Source organism: Erythranthe guttata, chromosome 6 (genome assembly GCF_056151865.1).
Source record: "Erythranthe guttata isolate IM_541 chromosome 6, IM_541, whole genome shotgun sequence".
NCBI lineage: Eukaryota > Viridiplantae > Streptophyta > Magnoliopsida > Lamiales > Phrymaceae > Erythranthe > Erythranthe guttata.
In genome coordinates, this window is record NC_142538.1 from 2,615,571 (window position 1) to 2,636,007 (window position 20,437).

Sequence of the window (20,437 nt, forward strand, 5' to 3'; positions counted from 1 at the left end):
TACATGCATGTATATGTATATATATGTTTTCTTGATCAAAGTGATTGTGCATGCATTTCTCATAAGCTCGACTTTTTTTCGTAAAATGAAATTGATGTTCTCGACGGTGATCGAACTAATTCAATTGTGATTGGATGCGTATATTTATTACTTCTATTTCAGATTAACTCTTGTCACTTTAGAATTCCAATAATACACTGGTTATTTTTTTTCTCGATTTCCAATAATATTTTTAGCCTCATTATATATATATGTTCTGGTTGGTCATCATCATCTAAGATGTGTAAAGATATTTATTTTTGTTACAGCTTTATATGGGGATGGGTTTAACTTATTTTCCTAGTGATTTTGTAACATTTGCATGTGAATGTACTTTCCCGAAGAGAGCAACTCACGTGATCAGTTTACGTACAATCCAGCATAGCATATATAATCTATACTATACGCAAATAATATAGTGTAATTATTCATTAATTTTATCATCATATATATATATATCTTATCAATCTCATCTAGATGAGGTTTATATATTAATTAGAGATAATTCGAAGCTTCTTGGAATGCGGTATAATCTAAATTTATAATTTCCATGTTGTGGGTAATGTAAATAATGTACAAGTATCATTACAAAATCATGACTCATGCAGTCATGCACTAATTATTGGTAACCAAATCACATTTAGGAAACAAGAAAATTATTAATTAGAGGTGAGTATGCATATATATAATAGAATAGAAAATAAAGAAGAAAAGACATAATAAATATGTACGTATGGAAGTTGGATATGGTAGTAGTAATGATGAAGAGGTGCAGCATGTGAATAGGTGGGTACGTGATTTGTCCTTAGGGCATGCAGACAATTTTGTAAGCCTGGATCATTTCCAACTTATATTAATATACGACGCCGTTTCAATATATATATATATATATATATATATATATATATATATATATATATAATAATGAATTTTTCTATATATATATATATACTGATAACATCTCGTGATAAAATGAGTGGGCATAGGATATGATAAAAATATAATGCCTGACTTGGGGTTTAATTTGTAGCGCATTTGAAGCCAAAAAATGTCCATTATATTGTTTCTGCCACTTTTATTCCTACATTTTTTTTCTACCCTCTTTGTTCCTTGCTCCTTCTTAATATTAATAATTCCCAGCTAAATAATTAATCATAAGGCAAATTACACACACACACACACACACACAAAAAAAATTATCTGCAAAAGTTAACATTCTAATATGCTTCATGTTTCTCTTTTCGACACAAGCATGTATGGATCGATCAATTCTTTGGATCTTATGTTGCAAATATATAATTTCGATCTAATTAATAGATACATATATACTAGATCACTAAGTGTTGTTCAATTTTTTTTTTTTTTACTAAGTGTAAAAAATAGAAATTAAAGTTATAAATAATTATATAAAGTTGTAGTTTCATGATATTTTAATTTTTCACAGCAAGTAATAATAGTTGAAAAAAAAATATTAAAAAAAAAAGAATAATTAAAAAACAATAAAATTAATTGAGTTGACATGACTGACGAGTATTATTGTTTCATATAATAGAAATTCCGTGTGCAACAGTTGAAATATTCACACACAGTCAAAAGAGAAATGATTGTTCGTCCCTTGTGCTTTAATGATTGTTCCTTTTCGTTAACCATGATTTGGCGATCAATAATATATGATGATAATATACTGCAATTACCATTGATATATATATTATATATATGTTATAAGGTTATTTTGTAAATCTATGAATTTCATCAACTTGTTCATATATTTGAGAGTTTTTTGTTAATGTAATTCTTGGCCATATATTGAGGAAGATAATTAAAAAATAAATACCAATTAAAATTAGTAATAAATACTTTATTTTTTTAATTTTTTGTAGTCCAATAATTTGAACACATTGTTGATTTACCACATGGTGTTTTTAATATTCTTGATTATAATTCAATAACAATGCTTCTTATAACACTAATATGAAATTATTGCTAAACAAAACTAGATATATAATCCATGTGGAGTAAAAGACACTTAATTTCCATTATATATTAAATTTTTGTTTTTGGGTTATTGAATAATTGTGGTTTAACAATGTATTAATTAGATGATCGGTTATGAGAGAGAGAGAGAGAGAGAGAGAGAGAGAGAGAGAGAGAGAGAGAGAGAGAGAGAGAGAGAGAGAGAGAGAGAGAGAGAGAGAGAGAGAGAGAGAGAGAGAGAGAGAGAGAGAGAGAGAGAGAGAGGGTATCATGTGTAGAAAGAGAGAGTGGGAGAGAAGACAAAGGTGACGGCTGTTTTGAGAGGGAGCTCCAAATTCCCCGTGAGGACCCTTTGGATCCATCCATAAAATTCCCCAATTAAAATTAAAACATTCTTTTTTTTCATTTTTTTTTATTTCATTTTTATTTTTATTATATATATATAGAGAGAGATATATATTATTTTCGTGATGCACTTTTCTCGATAATATTGGCAATATACAAACAAAAAAATATGTGCGCATTCAGCCATAATAATTCATCTGTTTCACCCTACCAATCCAACACATGATCACGAGCTCATGATTCCTTCTCCTCTCTTCTTATATATATATATAAGCAGCTCTCTTCAATTAATTACTCATCAAATAAAAAAAAATTAAATATATTTAATTAATAGTTTTTTTCTTCCGTAAAGGGTATATCTATTAAAAAAAACATAATTCCAATACAATATTTATCAATTGCGGCTCTAAATTAATCAAGCATATATAACTAAACAGAAAGAGTAGTGCTATATTTAAAAAAAATGTTTTGATGCATGTAAACACATCTCAAATTTGTATATATATTATATTGTGAGTGGGGCGGATGTGTGGTGTGTCACGTGTGTGTGTGTGTGTGTGTGTGTGTGTGTGTGATGTAAAATTGATATATCCTAATTGTTCCTGGTAGCTAGGTTAAAATGGCATGCAGTAAATTTCTTATACATATCTGTATCACATGTGAGATCCATTTAGAAATTGGACTACTGTGTAATTATTACTTATTACACACATATATATTATATGCGCATTGCTTCTGCTGCTATTGCTAATTGCTCCCAGATTATTAATCCATAGTTTAATTACATATTTACATCCACACACACACACTGCACACACAGATGCGTGTGTGTGTGTGTGTGTGTGTGTTGAAGTTTATGAAAGGGCAACGTACTGTAGTTTTAGATGGAATTATATATCATATTATTGTAGTGCATTACCAGCAGAATATATAACTTGATATATATTAATAATTTATTTATTAATTCATTGGATTGGTAATGCATGAGAGAGAGAGAGAGAGAGAGAGAGAGAGAGAGAGAGGGTTGTCATGTGAGAGAAAGAAACAAATGATGACATTGATTTGAGAGGGTATCAGTATCAGTATATATATATATATATAAATGCAGCCTCTCTTTATAAAGGCATCCGATCCATCCATCTCTTAATAAGCCCTCGTTAAAAGAATAAGCATCTCAGTAGAAATACAAGAGAAAAAAAGAGGAGCAAAAAAGATTTAATAAATCCAGCAGTAAAATTTAAAAAAAAAATAAAGATAGAGAGAGAGAGAGAGAGAGAGGCAGCAGCAACAGAAGCAGAAGCAATAATGGTTTCTAGGGAGCAATCACTTCACGATAAGCTTCAAATTCTTCGTTCCGTCACTCATTCTCGCTCTGTAATTATTTTCCTCCTTATATTGCTTATAATCTCATCATATACATATTTATATTTCATTATTTTAATTTGAAATATAATTTCTGCTTGAATGTGCTTATCTAGTACTGTTTTTATCCCTTATTATTTCTTCTTCAACCAATAAATATTACAAGATAACCTACTTTCTATATTAAGCTTCCCTATCTATATATATATATATATATATATATATATATATATATATATATATATATATTTGGTACCTCCTAATTGGCTATCTAATTAGCATTTGATAAATATAATTGATAAGTAGTAGTGTAATTAATCAATTAATACTCTAATAATCGGTATGATCTAAATTGGCAGATGAACGATAGCTCAATCGTATTAGACGCATCGAACTACATCAAAGAGCTGAAACACAAAGTTGAAAGACTGAATCAAGAAATATCATCTTCTTCTACTCCCCTAGATGCTTCAATCCATCATCACAGGCCATCACCACCTGTAAACACACACACACTACACCTTGTATTATTATTAATAATCATATATATATATATATATATATATATATATATATATATATATATATATATATATACATATATATATATATGATATATATAATGAAAAAGTTATATTCTTCCTCATAACACGACAATAAATTCTTGGTTATATTGCAGCGAGACGTGACAGTGGAAACCCTAGAAAAGGGCTTTTTGGTAAATGTACATTCAGGGAAAAGTTGCCCTGGTCTGCTGGTTTCCATATTGGCAACATTCGAGGATTTGGGGCTTCATGTTCTCGAAGCTAGGGTTTCGTGTGCAGACACCTTCCATTTGCAAGCAATTGGAGGACAAGTAATACGAATAAATTTTCGATTTTTAATTACTTACGGCTATTATGATATAAGTGACTAAGTAAGGTAGTGTTTAATTAAGCAGAACGAAGAAGACGAAGAAAACATCGACGCACAGATGGTGAAACGAGCGATTTCGAATACTATCAAGAATTGGAGAGGAAGCAATGAGTAAGAATTAATGTTTAATTAGCCGGCGAGCACGGTCAATAATATTATAGGCTATTATAATTATATTTATATCTATATTATTTGTTCTGGTGTTTAATTAAGCTTTTTGCACCAGATTTTATGTTCGGTTCTAATGGAATCAGGAAGCTGTTAATTAGATTAAAATCTTTGTAAGAAATAAGTGATCAAAGATCATTTATAATTTTGAACATGGAATTATAAATTCCATTTTAAGTAATTTCCATGTAAAATGAAATCGAATAAGAAATCGAACAAACTTGTTCACATTAATGTACTATTATTAACTGCAGCCCAGGAATTGCAATTGTACAACCCTGTTAAAATTTGTCGATTTGTGACGACAAAATTTCACGACTAATTACCGTAATTTTCTCCACAGTATAACAAGAAATAGTTAAAAAAAAATTAAATAAAAAAAAAAGGAAAAAGAAAAAGGCTGTAATTATTAATTAAAAGTAAAAACTCCAAAAAAGTGGGAATTTGCATTTGCATGCATAGTTGTGGTACCTTAAAGGAGAAGTTACGGTGTTCCAAGTTTTGTCTTTTGGTGGTTGTATATACGTAGAAATTAATATTACAGCGTTTTTTTATTTGTTGTAGCACAACTTTTTTGTGTTTTCTACGATAAGGTTAATGTAGCAGCACCACAGGGATTTTGTAATAACAGAAAAATGCATGTATATATAATACATTATATTATATTTTTTTTTGAGAAAATATATTATATTATATTAATTTATTAATTTGATTGTTAATCGACCGATGTGGGACAAAATTTTAGTGGCTAGCTACCTAAAGTTGCATTTATTCTACTCATCAAATTCTGCAATTTCATTTTCATGTGTACATAAACATTTAAAAAAACATATAGCTAGGCATTAAAAAAAATTCAAAAAAAAAAAAAAGAGGAAGATATATAAACAATATAATCTATACAAATATGAAAATAATAATACAATGAATGAATGCACTTGTTCAAATTAAATTAAACACCAGCAGCCCTTCGATTCCGTATATCCATAAACGAAGCCCTCGTAATCTGCACGGTCAAATGAGGATTCTTAAGCGCAAACGCGTCGAACCTCGCCGAGAAAACCACGTCCTCCATATTTCTAACAATGTAGTTCAATGCCGTCTCCTTTAGAGATTGATTGGAACACGTGTCGGATATTTCCAAAATATCTAGAGCGTTAGACGAGCTCAACGAACCGAGCATGTGTTGCTCGCAGAACTTCTGCAGAAACGGGATCTCGTACTTGTCCGCAGCAATCGACAGGGAGTAAACGTGTTTCTCCACTTTCTCCTTTGCAAGATTCCCGCTGTACAGAAACTCGAGAAGAGATTCTAACTCGTCGTGGCTTAGTTCGGAAAGAGTTATCGTCTGGTTCGGCGGGGCTTTGCATTCGTCCGAATCGAGTATGTTTCTGAAAATGCATGATCTTGCAGCCTGCATTGATATTATGTAATATTATAACATATAATAAATAAATAAAAAATAAAAATAAAGGTTTAATTAATTACCAATAATGCTCGATGTGCGGGTATCGACGGTTGATTATTTCCGGGCTGAACTAGAATATCGGTGTGGATTTGATCCGCGAAAACATCGGCAAATCCACTTAGGTAATTTATTCTTTCGTTTAGGTCCTCTTCTACTTCTTTCATCTCCTTTACCCATTTTAATGCATTTGCAAATCCCTGCAGTAGCAATTATTAATTTAATTAGTACTAATCAATATATAAAATAAAACAAATAACAAAAATGTACGTACCTTGGCGGAAGAAACGGGATTAGTAGTAGGTTTATCGGAACCTTTATCGATGGTGGTGTCGAGTTTGTTAGTCAAAGCGATAATCGTTCTAGCTCCTTCGTAGCAAGCTCCACATATTGTGTTTCTTGGAGGCCTCAGAATATATGGCATTGCACTGCAAATTGAACAATCCATCATTTATTTATTTATTTATTTATTTTGCCAGAAAAGAAATGTGAAGGAAGAAGATGAAGTTGAAATTGGGAAAAAAAAAAAGTGATAATTAATTATGTGTTGGTGTCAAGTAAGTATGTTTTACATAATATGCATTATTATTATTCTTTGGATTTGTTTTTTGGTATATAGAGTTGGAAAGAAGGGAGCACTATTATTGCATTGATTATGTTGATGGGAATATTTTGATTAAAGAATAATTATCTTAATATAGCAGCTAACTAGTGTGATTGCTTTATTTTAATTTGTGGATTATGGTCAAGTTGTGAAATGACGAAACTAGCCCTCCAGAAATATTGCTGTAGGATTTTGGAATTTCAGTTGTTGGAGGGCAAAGTGGTCAATTTAAATGTGGTTGGCTGTCTTTAGAGTAGGTGTGAATTAAGAAGCCATAATATATATATATGCAAGAAATAAAAAATGAGTAATTATTTAATTAGTTAGGGAGAATAAAAAAAAAAAAAAAAAGTTAGGAAGTAGAAAAAGACTTTCCAACGTTAGGACAGCAAAAATGTGGTAACCACGTCTTTACAAAATTTGAACCTTCTTTGGGCCCACCTGCCCAACCACCAATGGCATATATTCTTTATATCATTTATTTATTTTTGTTTAACCATTTCTAATATTAATATTCTTTACATCATTTTTTTTAATTATAATTATGGATATATGTGCATTTAAGAGGTCACAAAATAATCAAGATTTTCAATTAATGATTTACGATTTTGTATATAAAGTTATAAACAATATGGAATAAATAGTGTCTGCCACGTAGGATGTCATGTGGATATTCCACGTGTCGCATAGAGCGTTGGACCAAATGTAGATATGGGCCAAATTAATTGACTGAAGAAGCCCAATTTATCCGAAGACTTAATATACTTTTTACTTCATAATGGGCCAATAACTGAATCTGAAACAAAGCCCAATTTATTTATTTACTATTATTTTTTCTTTTTTGGAATATATTAATTAAAACGCAACAAATTAATAGAAATAGAAACACGACAATATGACACTTTATTTTCTGTAGTCCTAAGAGTCAGTCGCGTTTGACCTTTTGGTCATTTTACATTTTCCTGCACACGTTTCTGATAGTAATTGTACACAGCCGCACCGGAGAGGACTGCCAGCGTCAAGGCTTGTGCATGCATCCTGTCATAAACGGAGATGATTAATTATAAAACTATAATAATATATATTATAATTCGAATAAATATGATGTTAATTATGAAAAAAATTAATTATTTTTAACCTAGCATGAATCAGCCGAAGGCTTGGCTTGAGAGGGGTTCTCGCACGTGAGTAAGTTAGTAGTGAAGCACCAATTGCACCACCCCATACTGTGCCTGTTAATTAAATCACCACACTAATATATAATTAGTGTTATTACTGTTACTAATTAATTGACTGTATAATAATTTTAAACATACAACAATTGAATATACCCATCAACTTAAAGTAGTAATTATGTTGCTAAATTATTTTAGGCTAAAAAAAAAAGAAAAAAACAATTTACAACTGTGAAAAAACTGACCAATAGTGGTGAGCTTGTGTTGAGAAATCCATGACTGCACAGCTTCCATATTCTTCTTCACTTCTTTTAATTACTCTCCTTAATTTCTAATTAATTATATTTGGAAAACAAAATTAAATATGCTAAGATTGTAATTAATGAGATAATGGGGAAGAAAAACAGAGTGAGGAATGGTATATATATATAAAAAGATAGGCCCTTGGTTTTGGTATCGATAATGTAAAACCAGTGGCCAAATTGTTGGGTGCTGCAGTATGGGTTATTGGACATATGTATATCAGTACCTACATAATTTATTTGAATTTACCTTTTTAACCTTTTGAAAATGCAGTGCACATTGAATTTAAATTAAATGGTTTTAAAAATAATGGTAAAGTACGATCTTGGGGCAAGTTGATCGGTAGTACTGTGCTTATTTTGGGGACTTTCTCCAATATAAATCATAGCTGCTGGTTTTGAGATAACAATCAACACAACCTACTTTTTATACTTTTCTTTGTTTTTAGGGTAAATCATAATTGGTCAATTTACGAAAAAACTCCTCTTGTTTGGATAATTACATCTATCCCCTCAATTATGATTTTTTATTACACCTCCACTCTCATGGTGTCAAATTCAACATAATCATCTAGATTTCGTGGAATGTGCTCTAGTTTGTACTCGTTTTGTGTAAAAATACAGTTTCTAATGCAATCTAATATATACAAGCCAAAAAACACATATTATGATGATCTTGCTTGAAAATGTTGAGTTAAAACGGGTACAAAAGTGATAATATTCCATATAATCTCGAAGATTCCACTAAATTTGAAACCGCAGGGGTGAACGTGTAAAAAAAATTATAGTTAAAGGGTGGTTAACCAGATGGGGGTTTTCGTAATTTAACCATACCTCAGGGGTTGGTTGTAATTACCCTTGTTTTTATCCAATCAATTTTCAGTAAATTTCCTACACCCATCCACCTCCTACAGAAGGTGTTAATGTATAAAATCTACAAAATACAGGGGGTGTATGTAATTATGAAAAAATTAAGGGTTCTTTTTCTGAATAAACGATACCTCAGGGGGCAGTTGTAATTTATCCTATTCTATATGGTGCAAATGTGCAATGAACAGTACTGTGTTTCAGTATTTTGTAATTCCTTTACTTTATGAAATAGTTCTGGAGGCTACTATTTACTGAATTGTCTCATTTTTACCCCATGTATGCCACTACTTAGTGTTTTTAGTCCATGTGGGAATTTTAGAAGGTTCCACGAGTACTATGTCGGAGATTCCAATACTGTATGTAATATTCATTTATTATATATATTATTGGTTGATTTAAGAGTCTACTGTATGTAGTATTCATTTATTATATATTAATTATTAAAAAAAATCTCCGTATTATTAATATTAATAAATATTTATGATGATAAATTTTACATATTAGCCCGGAATTTTTAGCTAAATGGTCAGTTTTTAGAGATAGTTTGTTTGTAAAAAAAAAAAACCTTGAAACGTAGCGAGTTTTGCTAATATTAATAATACGGGGAGTTTGTTACCGGGTAGAGTCAGTAACCCTAATTGTATATAATATCTTTCGTAATCTCTTTAATTTAAGAATTAAGACACATCTACGTATCAACGGATGGTTGGTTGATATCGAAAACAACATCAAAGTCCACTAGGTTCAATGCACTTGTTTAGTTACCATCGGTCGATGATCATCTATCATCTCATGACCTCCTGCCACAATCACTCAAGTGGTCGAGAATTTGAAAAGGTGAACCGAAATAATATTAAAATTGACAATTTTTCAGAATTATATTATAACTCAATATTTTGACAAACTTAATTTAAAAAAATAATAATAAATGGTTGAAAAAAAATGGGTTTTAATTTTGCAATATATATATATATATATATATATATATATATATATATATATATATATATATATATATATATATATATATATATATATATATATCCCCATTATCTCCATCGTATACGAAATGCAATTTTTGTATTGGGTCGTACAGATATATGTTATGACCAATCAAATCGCAGATAGAATACTAATTGTACATTTCCTTGCATCTGATTGGTGAGAATCAAATCACACACACACACAAAACACACAGTGGCTTAGCTTTCATTCATTTTAATTTCTTGGTACGTAGTTATTGAAAAAACCTAGGTTTAATTTTGACCTATTAATATATTATTATTATTATAGGTCATAGGTTATTACAATAATTTTATTTAGAGACCAAATTAAAGTACTTCAATAATTATGTTGTTGCTCACTTCCCTCTGTGCCATGCAACAGTCGTTGTTTGTAGCATCAACTTGCATCGACTTAATATTTAATTTCCCACATTTTTCCTCTATGTTTTATTTTTGCCCTAATTTAAATATTTATATTTTTCATTTTTGTATAATATATGTGTGTGTGTGTGTGTGTGTGTGTACACTTCAGTGTATGAAAATATAAATATAATTGGAGAAATTAAAATTGTTGCATATTTCATATTAGTGTGGCGTTTTGTTTGCTTTGATTAATTTGTTTGTGAAGGATAAATCCTGGGAAGAATAAAGGGCACAATGGATTGTGGTTGAAACTGTTGATTGTGATTTGTGAAGAGAGAGAGAGAGAGAGAGATAAAGTTGCTAACTGCATTTAAGTAAAGTCGCTAGTGACCAATGAAATCGCTGTATATTTCTCAACCATATATATACCATTCGTGGAAGTTCTCTTCTTTAATGTGTACGTGTCAACTCCACTACGTTATATACTGTTTTCTTCTGCTTAAATGTTTTTTTTCTTTCTCTCTCTTAATTAGTGTGACAGAATTAATTCATGAGAATAACTAATAACAATAAGGTTATTTTAGTCTTTTCCTTTTTCTTTTTTAGCATAATCTGTACATATTTTAGTGTCCAGGTACTTATAAGAAGAGACTAATGGACCACTAGAAACTTGACAACTAAAACAAATCTTGAGTTCGACTTAGAAAGTGTTGGTAAATTCAGAGTCAAATAACATCATCATGCTCGACTAACTTTTAACAATTATTTTTATAAAATTATTTAATCTTATCTCGACTAATTTTATCTTAAACGAGACTAGGCAAGTGAACCATCTTCTTCCTACTAGGAAAAAATATATCACACCCTTTTCATGACCAAATCCACGTATTCTTCCCTCGTATCACACTCTTTCTCTTGATCATTCATAAACGATTTTTAATTTATTTTTTCAATAATCAAAATTATGATAAAAGAACATATAAATGAATATGAGCTTGCAATATGACCCGAATCCAATTTGGACATAACCCACACAACCATATCTATAAGGAAGGGTTAAAAAAGGGAAAGAAAAAAATATTTTCTCAACAAAAAAAAAAGAGAAAAAAATCGTACCGGCTGTTCCGGTGACACAAATACCAGCACCACCCTTATTATAAAGTGGCTACATACACCTGCATAATTATTTCCAACCTACTCTTTTCCCATCCCCGAAATTGATTCATGTCCTAATTAGTAATTACACACCTACATAAAGCTTCTTCTTCGATCATGTCTTTCCAATGAACCTCTTCTTCTTTAATTTAATTTAATTTCTCCCTTTTTTATTATAAAAAAAAAATAAAATCAACGTCGGAAAACTAAAAAATGGATGATGCTAAAGGCTACACACAGGACGGCACGGTCGATCTCCACGGCCAGCCCGCGCTCGCCGCCAAGACCGGCAAGTGGAAGGCCTGTGCTTTCCTCGTCGGTATATTAATTAATTAATTAATTAATTAATTAATTATTATGCTTCTTAATTAATTTTGAATTATTCATTTATTAATATAGTTAAAATAAATAAATAATGAAGCGCAGGGTACGAAGCATTCGAAAGAATGGCATTTTACGGGATAGCATCAAATTTAGTGGTGTATCTGACGACACAGCTACACGAAGACACAGTTTCATCAGTTAGAAATGTAAACAACTGGTCAGGCTCTGTTTGGATAACTCCGATTCTCGGCGCTTATATTGCCGATTCCTACCTCGGCCGCTTCTGGACCTTCACTATTTCTTCTTTGATTTATGTCATTGTAAGTTCATCGTCCCATAATTAATTCTGATTTTTATTAATTATAAATTATTTAATCTCTTTCTTTTTAATTTAAAAAATACAAAATAAAATTAAATCCACCAATCAAAGCTAGGCCATTTGTTTGGCCAATATTGCGTTTACCTAACCCAATAGGCCATTAATAGATGAAGTGGGATTCTTATTAATTTCGTGGGTCCTTTTTACTATTAATGCCCACTATATGATAACATAATTCATGACCTGTAATTAGGTTCACCACATATTTTTTATTTTGTTTTGGGTGCAACTATAATTTAATCGGTAGATATTTTAATTAATTAGTAACGGTGGGGTAATTTGATCGATGTTTCTTCATTGTAATAATGATTTCTCAAAAAAAAAAAAAAACAGGGAATGGTGCTCCTAACAATGGCGGTTTCAATAAAATTCCTAAAGCCCACGTGCGAGAATGGCGTATGCAACAAGGCCAGCACGACGCAGATTGCGTTCTTCTACACGTCGCTCTACACAATCGCGATGGGCGCCGGCGGAACGAAGCCCAACATCTCGACGTTCGGCGCGGACCAATTCGACGATTTTAACCCCGACGAGAAAAAGCTAAAGGCGTCCTTCTTCAATTGGTGGATGTTCAGTGCGTTCACCGGCGCGCTGTTCGCCACGCTCGGCCTTGTTTATATCCAAGAGAATTTGGGGTGGGGGTTAGGGTACGGAATCCCGACCGTCGGGATTATATTCTCCTTGATTATTTTCTATGTGGGAACTCCGACTTATAGGCATAAAGTGAGGAGGGCTACCCGCCCGGCCGGTGACTTTCTTAGAGTCGTTTCTACGGCTTTTGCTAATGCCAGGCTTCGGGTGCCGAGTGATTCGTCCGAGCTTTATGAGCTGGATCAACAGTATTATGTTAGTACGAGGAAACGTCGGGTCCATCACTCTCCGATGTTCAGGTCAGCTCTTTATTTTAATGAATGGTTTAATTTAAGGGATCATTTGCTTAAATTCGAAGCCGAATATTTAGTATCAACTTAAATTGAAAATACACAGCCTAGATAAAGAAGCTAAATTTAGACACTGAAAATTGTGTTGTGCAGTGCATCTATTCTCGTAGTGTTAAGTCCTCAGTCTAAACTCCTCGTCTAGGGCGGTCATATTTTAATTAAGTTCGTGCAAATTATATATAGATACCATGAACAATATTATGGTTGGTGCAAAAGTAGCATAATAGAATATTCTTAATTCTGTCTTTGAAATTGGACATAATTCATAGTATTTTGATAGTAAATGCGTGACAGCTAGGTTATCTCCATAGAAATGGCACAAATGGTGGCTCCCCCAATTATTATGATCATATATATTGATAGAAGGAGAATAATTGGAGAGAAGAGAGAATAATATCTCTTACGTATATTGAGAATATATATAGTTACATGTAGGAAACCCTAACCTACTACACAAGGTAGTCTAATATACAAGGTAACCTAATGTATAAGGTAACTATAATAAATAATAATAATAATAATAATAATATACGCTAATACACCCCCGCAGTCGAAACGGGAAAGGAGAGAACGTGGAGACTGGAAACAAACTGTTGGAACAGTTGAGTGGGGAGACCTTTCGTGAAGATATCAGCAAATTGGTAGGCGGATGGGACGTGAAGAACTCGAACGTGTCCCAAAGCAACTTTGTCTCGGACAAAGTGTATATCGATCTCCACATGTTTCGTACGAGAGTGTTGAATGGGATTGCTGGATAGGTAGACGGCACTAACGTTGTCACAGTAGACAATGGTGGCTTTCGGAAGTGGGCAGAGCAACTCGGAAAGTAGGTTGCGTAACCAAGTCGTTTCGGCAACGGCATTTGCGACAGCTCGGTATTCGGCCTCCGCACTCGATCGAGAAGTAGTGACCTGTCGTTTGGAGGACCAAGAGATGAGGTTGTTGCCGAGGAAAACACAATAGCCCGATGTCGAACGACGAGTGTCAGGGCAGCCACCCCAATCGGCGTCGGAGTAGGCGATAAGTGAGAGGTCCGGATTGGGGGAGAGCTGAAGGCCGTGATCGAGAGTCCCACGGATGTAGCGAAGGATACGCTTGAGAGCAGCCATATGAGGTTCCCTCGGATCATGCATGAATAGGCATATTTGTTGCACAGCATAGCAGATGTCAGGACGAGTAAACGTGAGGTATTGCAGTGCACCGGCAAGGCTGCGATAAAGAGTGGGGTCAGCAACGGGGGGTCCAGTGGTTGAGGATAACTTGCTCTTTGTGTCAGCTGGCGTAAGACAAGGGTTGCAGGAGGCCATGTGTGCACGCTCTAGTATCTCGTCAGCGTACTTGCGTTGAGAGAGAAACAACCCATTCGACGAGCGAGTGACTGAGATGCCGAGAAAGTAGTGAAGATCGCCAAGATCCTTCATTGCGAACTCTTGAGTAAGGGCAGCGGTGATAGAACGTAGCAATTCAGGTGTGGAGGCCGTGAGTACAATGTCATCGACATACAGCAGAAGGTAGGCGCATGAACTGTTGCGACAGTCGCGTGAACTGTTGCGACAGTCGCGGGAACTGTTGCGGCAGTACACAAAGAGTGAAGTGTCGGACTTGCATTCTCTGAACCCCATGCTAGTAATGTGAGATGCAAAACGCTTGTACCAAGCACGTGGTGCCTGCTTGAGGCCGTAGAGTGCTTTGTTGAGACGGCACACGTGAGTGGGGCGAGATGGATCGACGAATCCGGGAGGTTGCTCGCAGTAGACAGTTTCAGAGAGATTGCCATGTAAGAAGGCATTTTTCACGTCAAGTTGGTGGATAGGCCATGATCGTGAGAGAGCAAGACTGAGAACTGTTCGAACAGTTGCTGGTTTGACCACCGGACTGAATGTTTCATCGAAATCTATGCCAGGGCGTTGATCAAAACCGCGAACAACCCATCGTGCTTTATACCGTTCCAATGAACCATCAGCCTTCAATTTCTGCTTATATAACCACTTGCCACTGATAACATTAGTAGAAGGGGGGCGGGGCACAATATCCCATGTGTTATTTTTAATCAAAGCAGTATATTCCTCAAGCATGGCCATACGCCAGTTTGGATCAAGGAGGGCATGGCGATATGTAGTGGGAGTTTGGGATGCGGTAGACACGGTAAGAGAAAAGGGGATTTTGGGCTTGTGAATACCGGCCTTGCTGCGTGTCAACATAGGATGGTTGGGTGGGGGTGAGGAAGTGGGAGTGGGAGGCTGTGGTTCTGCTGGTTGTGGAGATGCAGTCGGGTGGAGGGGCATGGGTGTAGTTGAGGGAGGACTGTCGGACGAACTGTTGGGACAGTTGGTTGTAACCGTAGGTGGTTGTGTATTGTTGTTGGACGAACTATTGGGACAGTTTTGTGAGACATGTGGTTGGACTTGTGTAGGCTGAGGAAGGAAGAGAAGTGGGTGCAGGGGTTCGGTCATATTAGAGGTGGGGGAGTTGTGGGGTGAGTCGGTGGATTCAGCGAATGGAAAACGGCTTTCATCAAAGATCACATGGCGGGAGATAATGATTCGACCGGTTGACCGATCGAGGCAACGATAGCCTTTGTGCGATGAGGGGTGACCAAGGTAGACACAAGGAGTAGAGCGAGGGGCGAGTTTGTGAGGGGTGGTGGCGGTTAAATTGGGATAACAGAGACAACCGAAGACACGAAGGTGAGAGTATGTGGGTTTTGATTTGTATAGTGATTCATGTGGTGTGCGATTTTGTGTGGATTTGGTAGGAAGGATGTTGATGAGATGTGTAGCCATATGAAGGGCTTCGACCCAATAGGTGGGGGGGAGGGAAGCTTGAAAGAGAAGTGAGCGGATCATGTTTGTGATGGTGCGGATCATGCGTTCGGCATGTCCGTTTTGAGGGGAAGAGTGGGGACATGAGAAACGGTGTAAGATACCGTGTTTGGCAAAATATGTTTGAAAATCTGTATTTTTGAATTCACGTCCATTATCGCATTGTAAAGCTTTAATGGGGTGCTGAAATTGTGTTTGTATAAGTTTGTGAAACTGTTGGAACAGTGAGAAAACATCGGATTTATAGTGTATGGGGAAAGTCCATGTATAGTGGGTGAAATCATCTATTAGCACGAGGTAATATTTGAAACCAGAAATACTAGAAATAGGAGAGGTCCATAGATCAGCATGAATAATTTCAAAAGGTGCAACGGTAATAGAATGACTAGTAAAGAAAGGTAAACGAGAATGTTTGCCTAATTGACAAGCATTACAAAGAGACTCCCGTGGGTCTTTGGTACTAGAAATTAAATTGGAAGAAAAAAGACGAGACATGACAGGGTTTCCCGGGTGACCGAGACGACGATGCCATGTAGTAGAGGAGACAGACGTGGTGTGAGCAAGGAGGGCGGTTGCGGATGGGCTGGGAGAAGGGGCGCCAATAGGGTATAAATCACCGGAGCTATTGCACCTGAGGATGACTGCTCTGGTCCGAAGGTCCTTCACAGAAAAGCCATAAGGGTCAAATTCAACTGAACAAGAGTTATCTCTAGTGAATTTTCGGACAGACACAAGGTTCTTAATGATGTGAGGAGTAACATAGACATTGGTTAGACGAAATGGGGTAGAGGGTAGGATGGTGTGGCCAATTTTATGGATAGGAACAGTGGATCCATTACCAACGATGACATGCTTGGGAAAATTATTACTAGGATTAAAAATAAAATGGAAATTACCTGAGTGAGGTGCCATGTGAGATGAGGCGCCCGTGTCCATAAACCACTGAGGTTCGCTCGATGATTGAAGGGTCAACGTGTTGAGATGAGTGGCAAGATCTGTTGGCTGTAGGGGACCACTGTTCGACGAACTGTTGGAACAGTTCACGTGCTGTTGGGGATCTTGCTGTCCAACGAAATAAGCATGAGCTGTAGGAGCATGATAAGGACCAGGAGAGCTTGGGGGGGGTCCAAGAATCGATGAAGGTGTCTGAGGCGTATAAGGGGCCCGCCAAGGTTGCGATTGGTGGTGAAATTGATTGTAACCGTAGTGTTGCATCGGATGTCGTGACTGACCACGACCGCCACGACGATTCGTGCGACCACCACCTCGCTGATTGCGCCAAGAACCACCACCTCGAGAATTGCTGGGAGTGTTGGGCCAACTGTTGGAACTGTTCGGCCAACTGTTGCCACTGTTCGGCCAACTGTTGGAACTGTTGGGGCGAGATGCGTAGAGAACAGTAGGGGTCTGCTCCGGTTCAGCGATGCGCTGTTCTTCCATCTGGAGTAGTGAACGTGTTTGGAGAAAAGAAGGTAATGGAGTTTGGAAGGAGATTAGGTTGACAATGGTCCCGTAATGTTTTGGTAGACCGTGGAGGGTTTGGAGGACGAGTTGCTTGTCTGACACGGGGTTGCCGACGTCTGCCAAGTTGTCGGCAGTGGTTTTGAGAAGTTGACAATAGTCATGGATCGAAAGAGATCCTTTCTTGAGGGACTTGAACTGTTCTTCGAGTTGGATGGCCCGATAGTCTTCGTTGTCTGTAAAGAGAGAAGCGAGGGCCTTCCACAGATCAGGAGCCTTTGCGGTTTTGGAGAGGACCATGCTTGAGAGGTCCTCGGTGATGGTGCCATAGATCCAAGATTGGAGGAGGTAATCCGCGCGTTGCCATTCGTCGGCGGAGATGTTGGTGGGCTTTGCGTTTCCGAGAAGCAGATCGGTGAGGCAGAAACGGCCTGCGGTGATGATGAAGAAATGACTCCACTTTTGATAGTTCGGATTTTTAATATCCAGGGTAACAGGAATAAGAGCTTTGATGTTGGATATGGCATGAGCAAGATGAAAAGGGTTGGAAATCATGGTCGGTGTTGGTGTTTCGTCGGCCATGGTGGATATAGAACAGATGAGAGAACGAGAAGAAGGAAAAAATTGAAGAAGAACGAGAAAAAAATTGAAGAAGGGGAGAAACGGCGGCCTTAGGGTTTTTGGCTCTGATACCATGATAGAAGGAGAATAATTGGAGAGAAGAGAGAATAATATCTCTTACGTATATTGAGAATATATATAGTTACATGTAGGAAACCCTAACCTACTACACAAGGTAGTCTAATATACAAGGTAACCTAATGTATAAGGTAACTATAATAAATAATAATAATAATAATAATAATATACGCTAATATATATCTCGAAATATTATTTTAATTCCATGTGCATATCTTCATCATTTTTATATATAGTGCTTCAAATGGTCCACGCACCATTACTTCTATATCTTCCAATATGTATTCAAGTTGCTATATGCATGATGTTGATGTAAAAATAACATGTGTTAATTAATTATACAATACAAAAATTAAACAAAAAAAAAAAAAAAAAAAAAAATTAAAAAAAAATCATTAATTTATTTTATTTCACATGCATGCATGCAGGTTTTTGGACACGGCGGCTATAAAAAAGGACAACGTTAATAGTCGTACGACAAGACAACCTTGTACAGTGACGCAAGTGGAGGGTACAAAGCTAGTACTAGGCATGGCTATGATATGGGCGGTAACCCTAATACCCAGCACAATCTGGGCACAAATCAACACCCTATTCGTCAAACAAGGCACAACCCTAGACCGGCGCGTGGGCCCCACCTTCCAAATCCCGGCGGCCTCACTCGGCGGCTTCGTCACCCTCTCAATGCTAATCTCCGTCCCCATGTACGACCGCTACTTCGTCCCCTTCATGCAGAGGCGAACCCAAAACCCACGTGGCATCACAATGCTCACGCGCCTCGGGATCGGGTTCCTCATCCAGATACTCGCCATCGCGATCGCGTACCTGGTGGAGGTGAAGCGCATGCGCGTGATCGTGGCCCACGGGATCACGCGCGGGGGTGAGGTGGTCCCCATGAGCATCTTTAACTTGCTGCCGCAGTACGTGCTCCTCGGGGTTGCTGACGTGTTCAACGCGATCGGGTTGCTGGAGTTCTTCTATGACCAGTCCCCCGAGGACATGCAGAGCCTCGGGACCACGTTCTTCACGAGCGGGATCGGCGTCGGGAACTTCTTGAACAGCTTTCTCGTGACGGTGGTGGATAAGGTGACCGGGAGGAACGGCGGGAAGAGCTGGATCGGGAAGAACGTGAACGATTCGCACCTCGATTATTATTACGGGTTTCTTCTTTTGCTGTCCGCGGTGAATTTGGGCGCGTTCTTGTTGGCGTCGAGGAAGTATGTTTACAAGGTCGAGTCGGCAGCTGAGGGTGGTGGTTGTAATAATAAAGAGGCGGCGGCGGGGGCGCAATTGGAGGGCGGGAAAGGGTTGTTGTTGGACGTGGTGCCGCCGACGGCGGCTCATTTGGGGTTGCAAGTTTGATTAATTATTTTTACTGTTGTTCGGTTTAATATAGTTAGGCCGATTATTGTATGGATATTACATAATTATTAACTCGTAATATAATGAAATTTATAGTAAATTTGGGAGTGGGCTTATGGCCCGGCCCGTCACGGCCCGGAAATAGAATTATAGTAGCCTATGTATAAACTAGTTGGGCCAAATATTATAGGCCACTGCCTATTGGGCCATCTTAATGCAGGCTTAATTAACGAGTTTTAACAACAAAAAAAAATATTGGGATAATTGCCTTTTATTTATTTATTAATGAATTTATGCCATGTTTAGATACGAGTAAATTTAATAGAAAAATAATGGTTCCTTCGACCCTACACCTGGTGATAAACACCGGGTGGGTTTTCTGCTGCCACGTGTTCCTTTTTTTATTTTTCTAAAATCCTTAAAGGTAAACCCTAGCGGAGAATCTATTATAAAATACAAAAAGAGACACGTGGCAGCAGAAGACTCACCCGGTGTTTATCACCGGGTGTAGGGTCGAACAAATCAAAAATAATGGTGAATGTGAAAATATATTTGATTTAATAAGTTATGTATGTAGTTCACCGAACCCTTATAAAGTGAGTTGCTTTCAGGAACCGGTGCTCTTTCCTTTGCTTCCTTTTTTATTTTTATTTTTTCTATCTTTTCTTTTGGGGGTCAATTAAATATATCAATTGGGTCCCTCCTCTGAAA

General features: G+C 36.4%; 3 protein-coding genes and 1 long non-coding RNA gene across 5 annotated transcripts; 2 read left to right on the plus strand and 2 right to left on the minus strand.

The window, feature by feature from the left end:
• The first annotated feature begins 3,475 nt into the window (after positions 1–3,475).
• On the plus strand, positions 3,476–5,061 carry LOC105977416 (transcription factor SCREAM2). The gene is made up of 4 exons (XM_013002726.2): positions 3,476–3,732; positions 4,080–4,220; positions 4,400–4,576; positions 4,661–5,061. Exons 1-4 carry the CDS (start codon positions 3,664–3,666, stop codon positions 4,748–4,750), a joined length of 477 nt encoding a protein of 158 aa, XP_012858180.2. The 5' UTR covers positions 3,476–3,663; the 3' UTR covers positions 4,751–5,061.
• Positions 5,062–5,646: 585 nt separating this feature from the next.
• On the minus strand, positions 5,647–6,880 carry LOC105977473 (BTB/POZ domain-containing protein At3g56230). The gene is made up of 3 exons (XM_013002778.2): positions 6,540–6,880; positions 6,289–6,465; positions 5,647–6,214 (listed from the first exon to the last, which is right to left on the minus strand). The coding sequence occupies exons 1-3, from the start codon at positions 6,714–6,716 to the stop codon at positions 5,753–5,755; spliced, it is 816 nt and encodes a 271-aa protein (XP_012858232.2). The 5' UTR covers positions 6,717–6,880; the 3' UTR covers positions 5,647–5,752.
• Positions 6,881–7,575: 695 nt separating this feature from the next.
• LOC105977510 (uncharacterized) lies at positions 7,576–8,448 on the minus strand. Its single transcript, XR_001174567.2, has 3 exons — positions 8,290–8,448; positions 8,008–8,101; positions 7,576–7,907 (listed from the first exon to the last, which is right to left on the minus strand). It is a non-coding gene; the product is annotated as an uncharacterized LOC105977510 (long non-coding RNA).
• A 3,099-nt stretch (positions 8,449–11,547) lies between these two features.
• Positions 11,548–19,868, plus strand: LOC105977747 (Major facilitator superfamily protein). Of its 2 annotated transcripts, none has more exons than XM_013003110.2 (4): positions 11,548–12,057; positions 12,165–12,382; positions 12,775–13,331; positions 18,793–19,868. In XM_013003110.2, the coding sequence occupies exons 1-4, from the start codon at positions 11,952–11,954 to the stop codon at positions 19,724–19,726; spliced, it is 1,815 nt and encodes a 604-aa protein (XP_012858564.2). In that variant the 5' UTR covers positions 11,548–11,951; the 3' UTR covers positions 19,727–19,868. The 2 variants fall into 2 exon arrangements, with proteins under 2 accessions (XP_012858564.2, XP_088675527.1); XM_088819401.1 differs by having other exon boundaries at positions 11,770–12,053.
• The last annotated feature ends 569 nt before the right edge of the window (positions 19,869–20,437 follow it).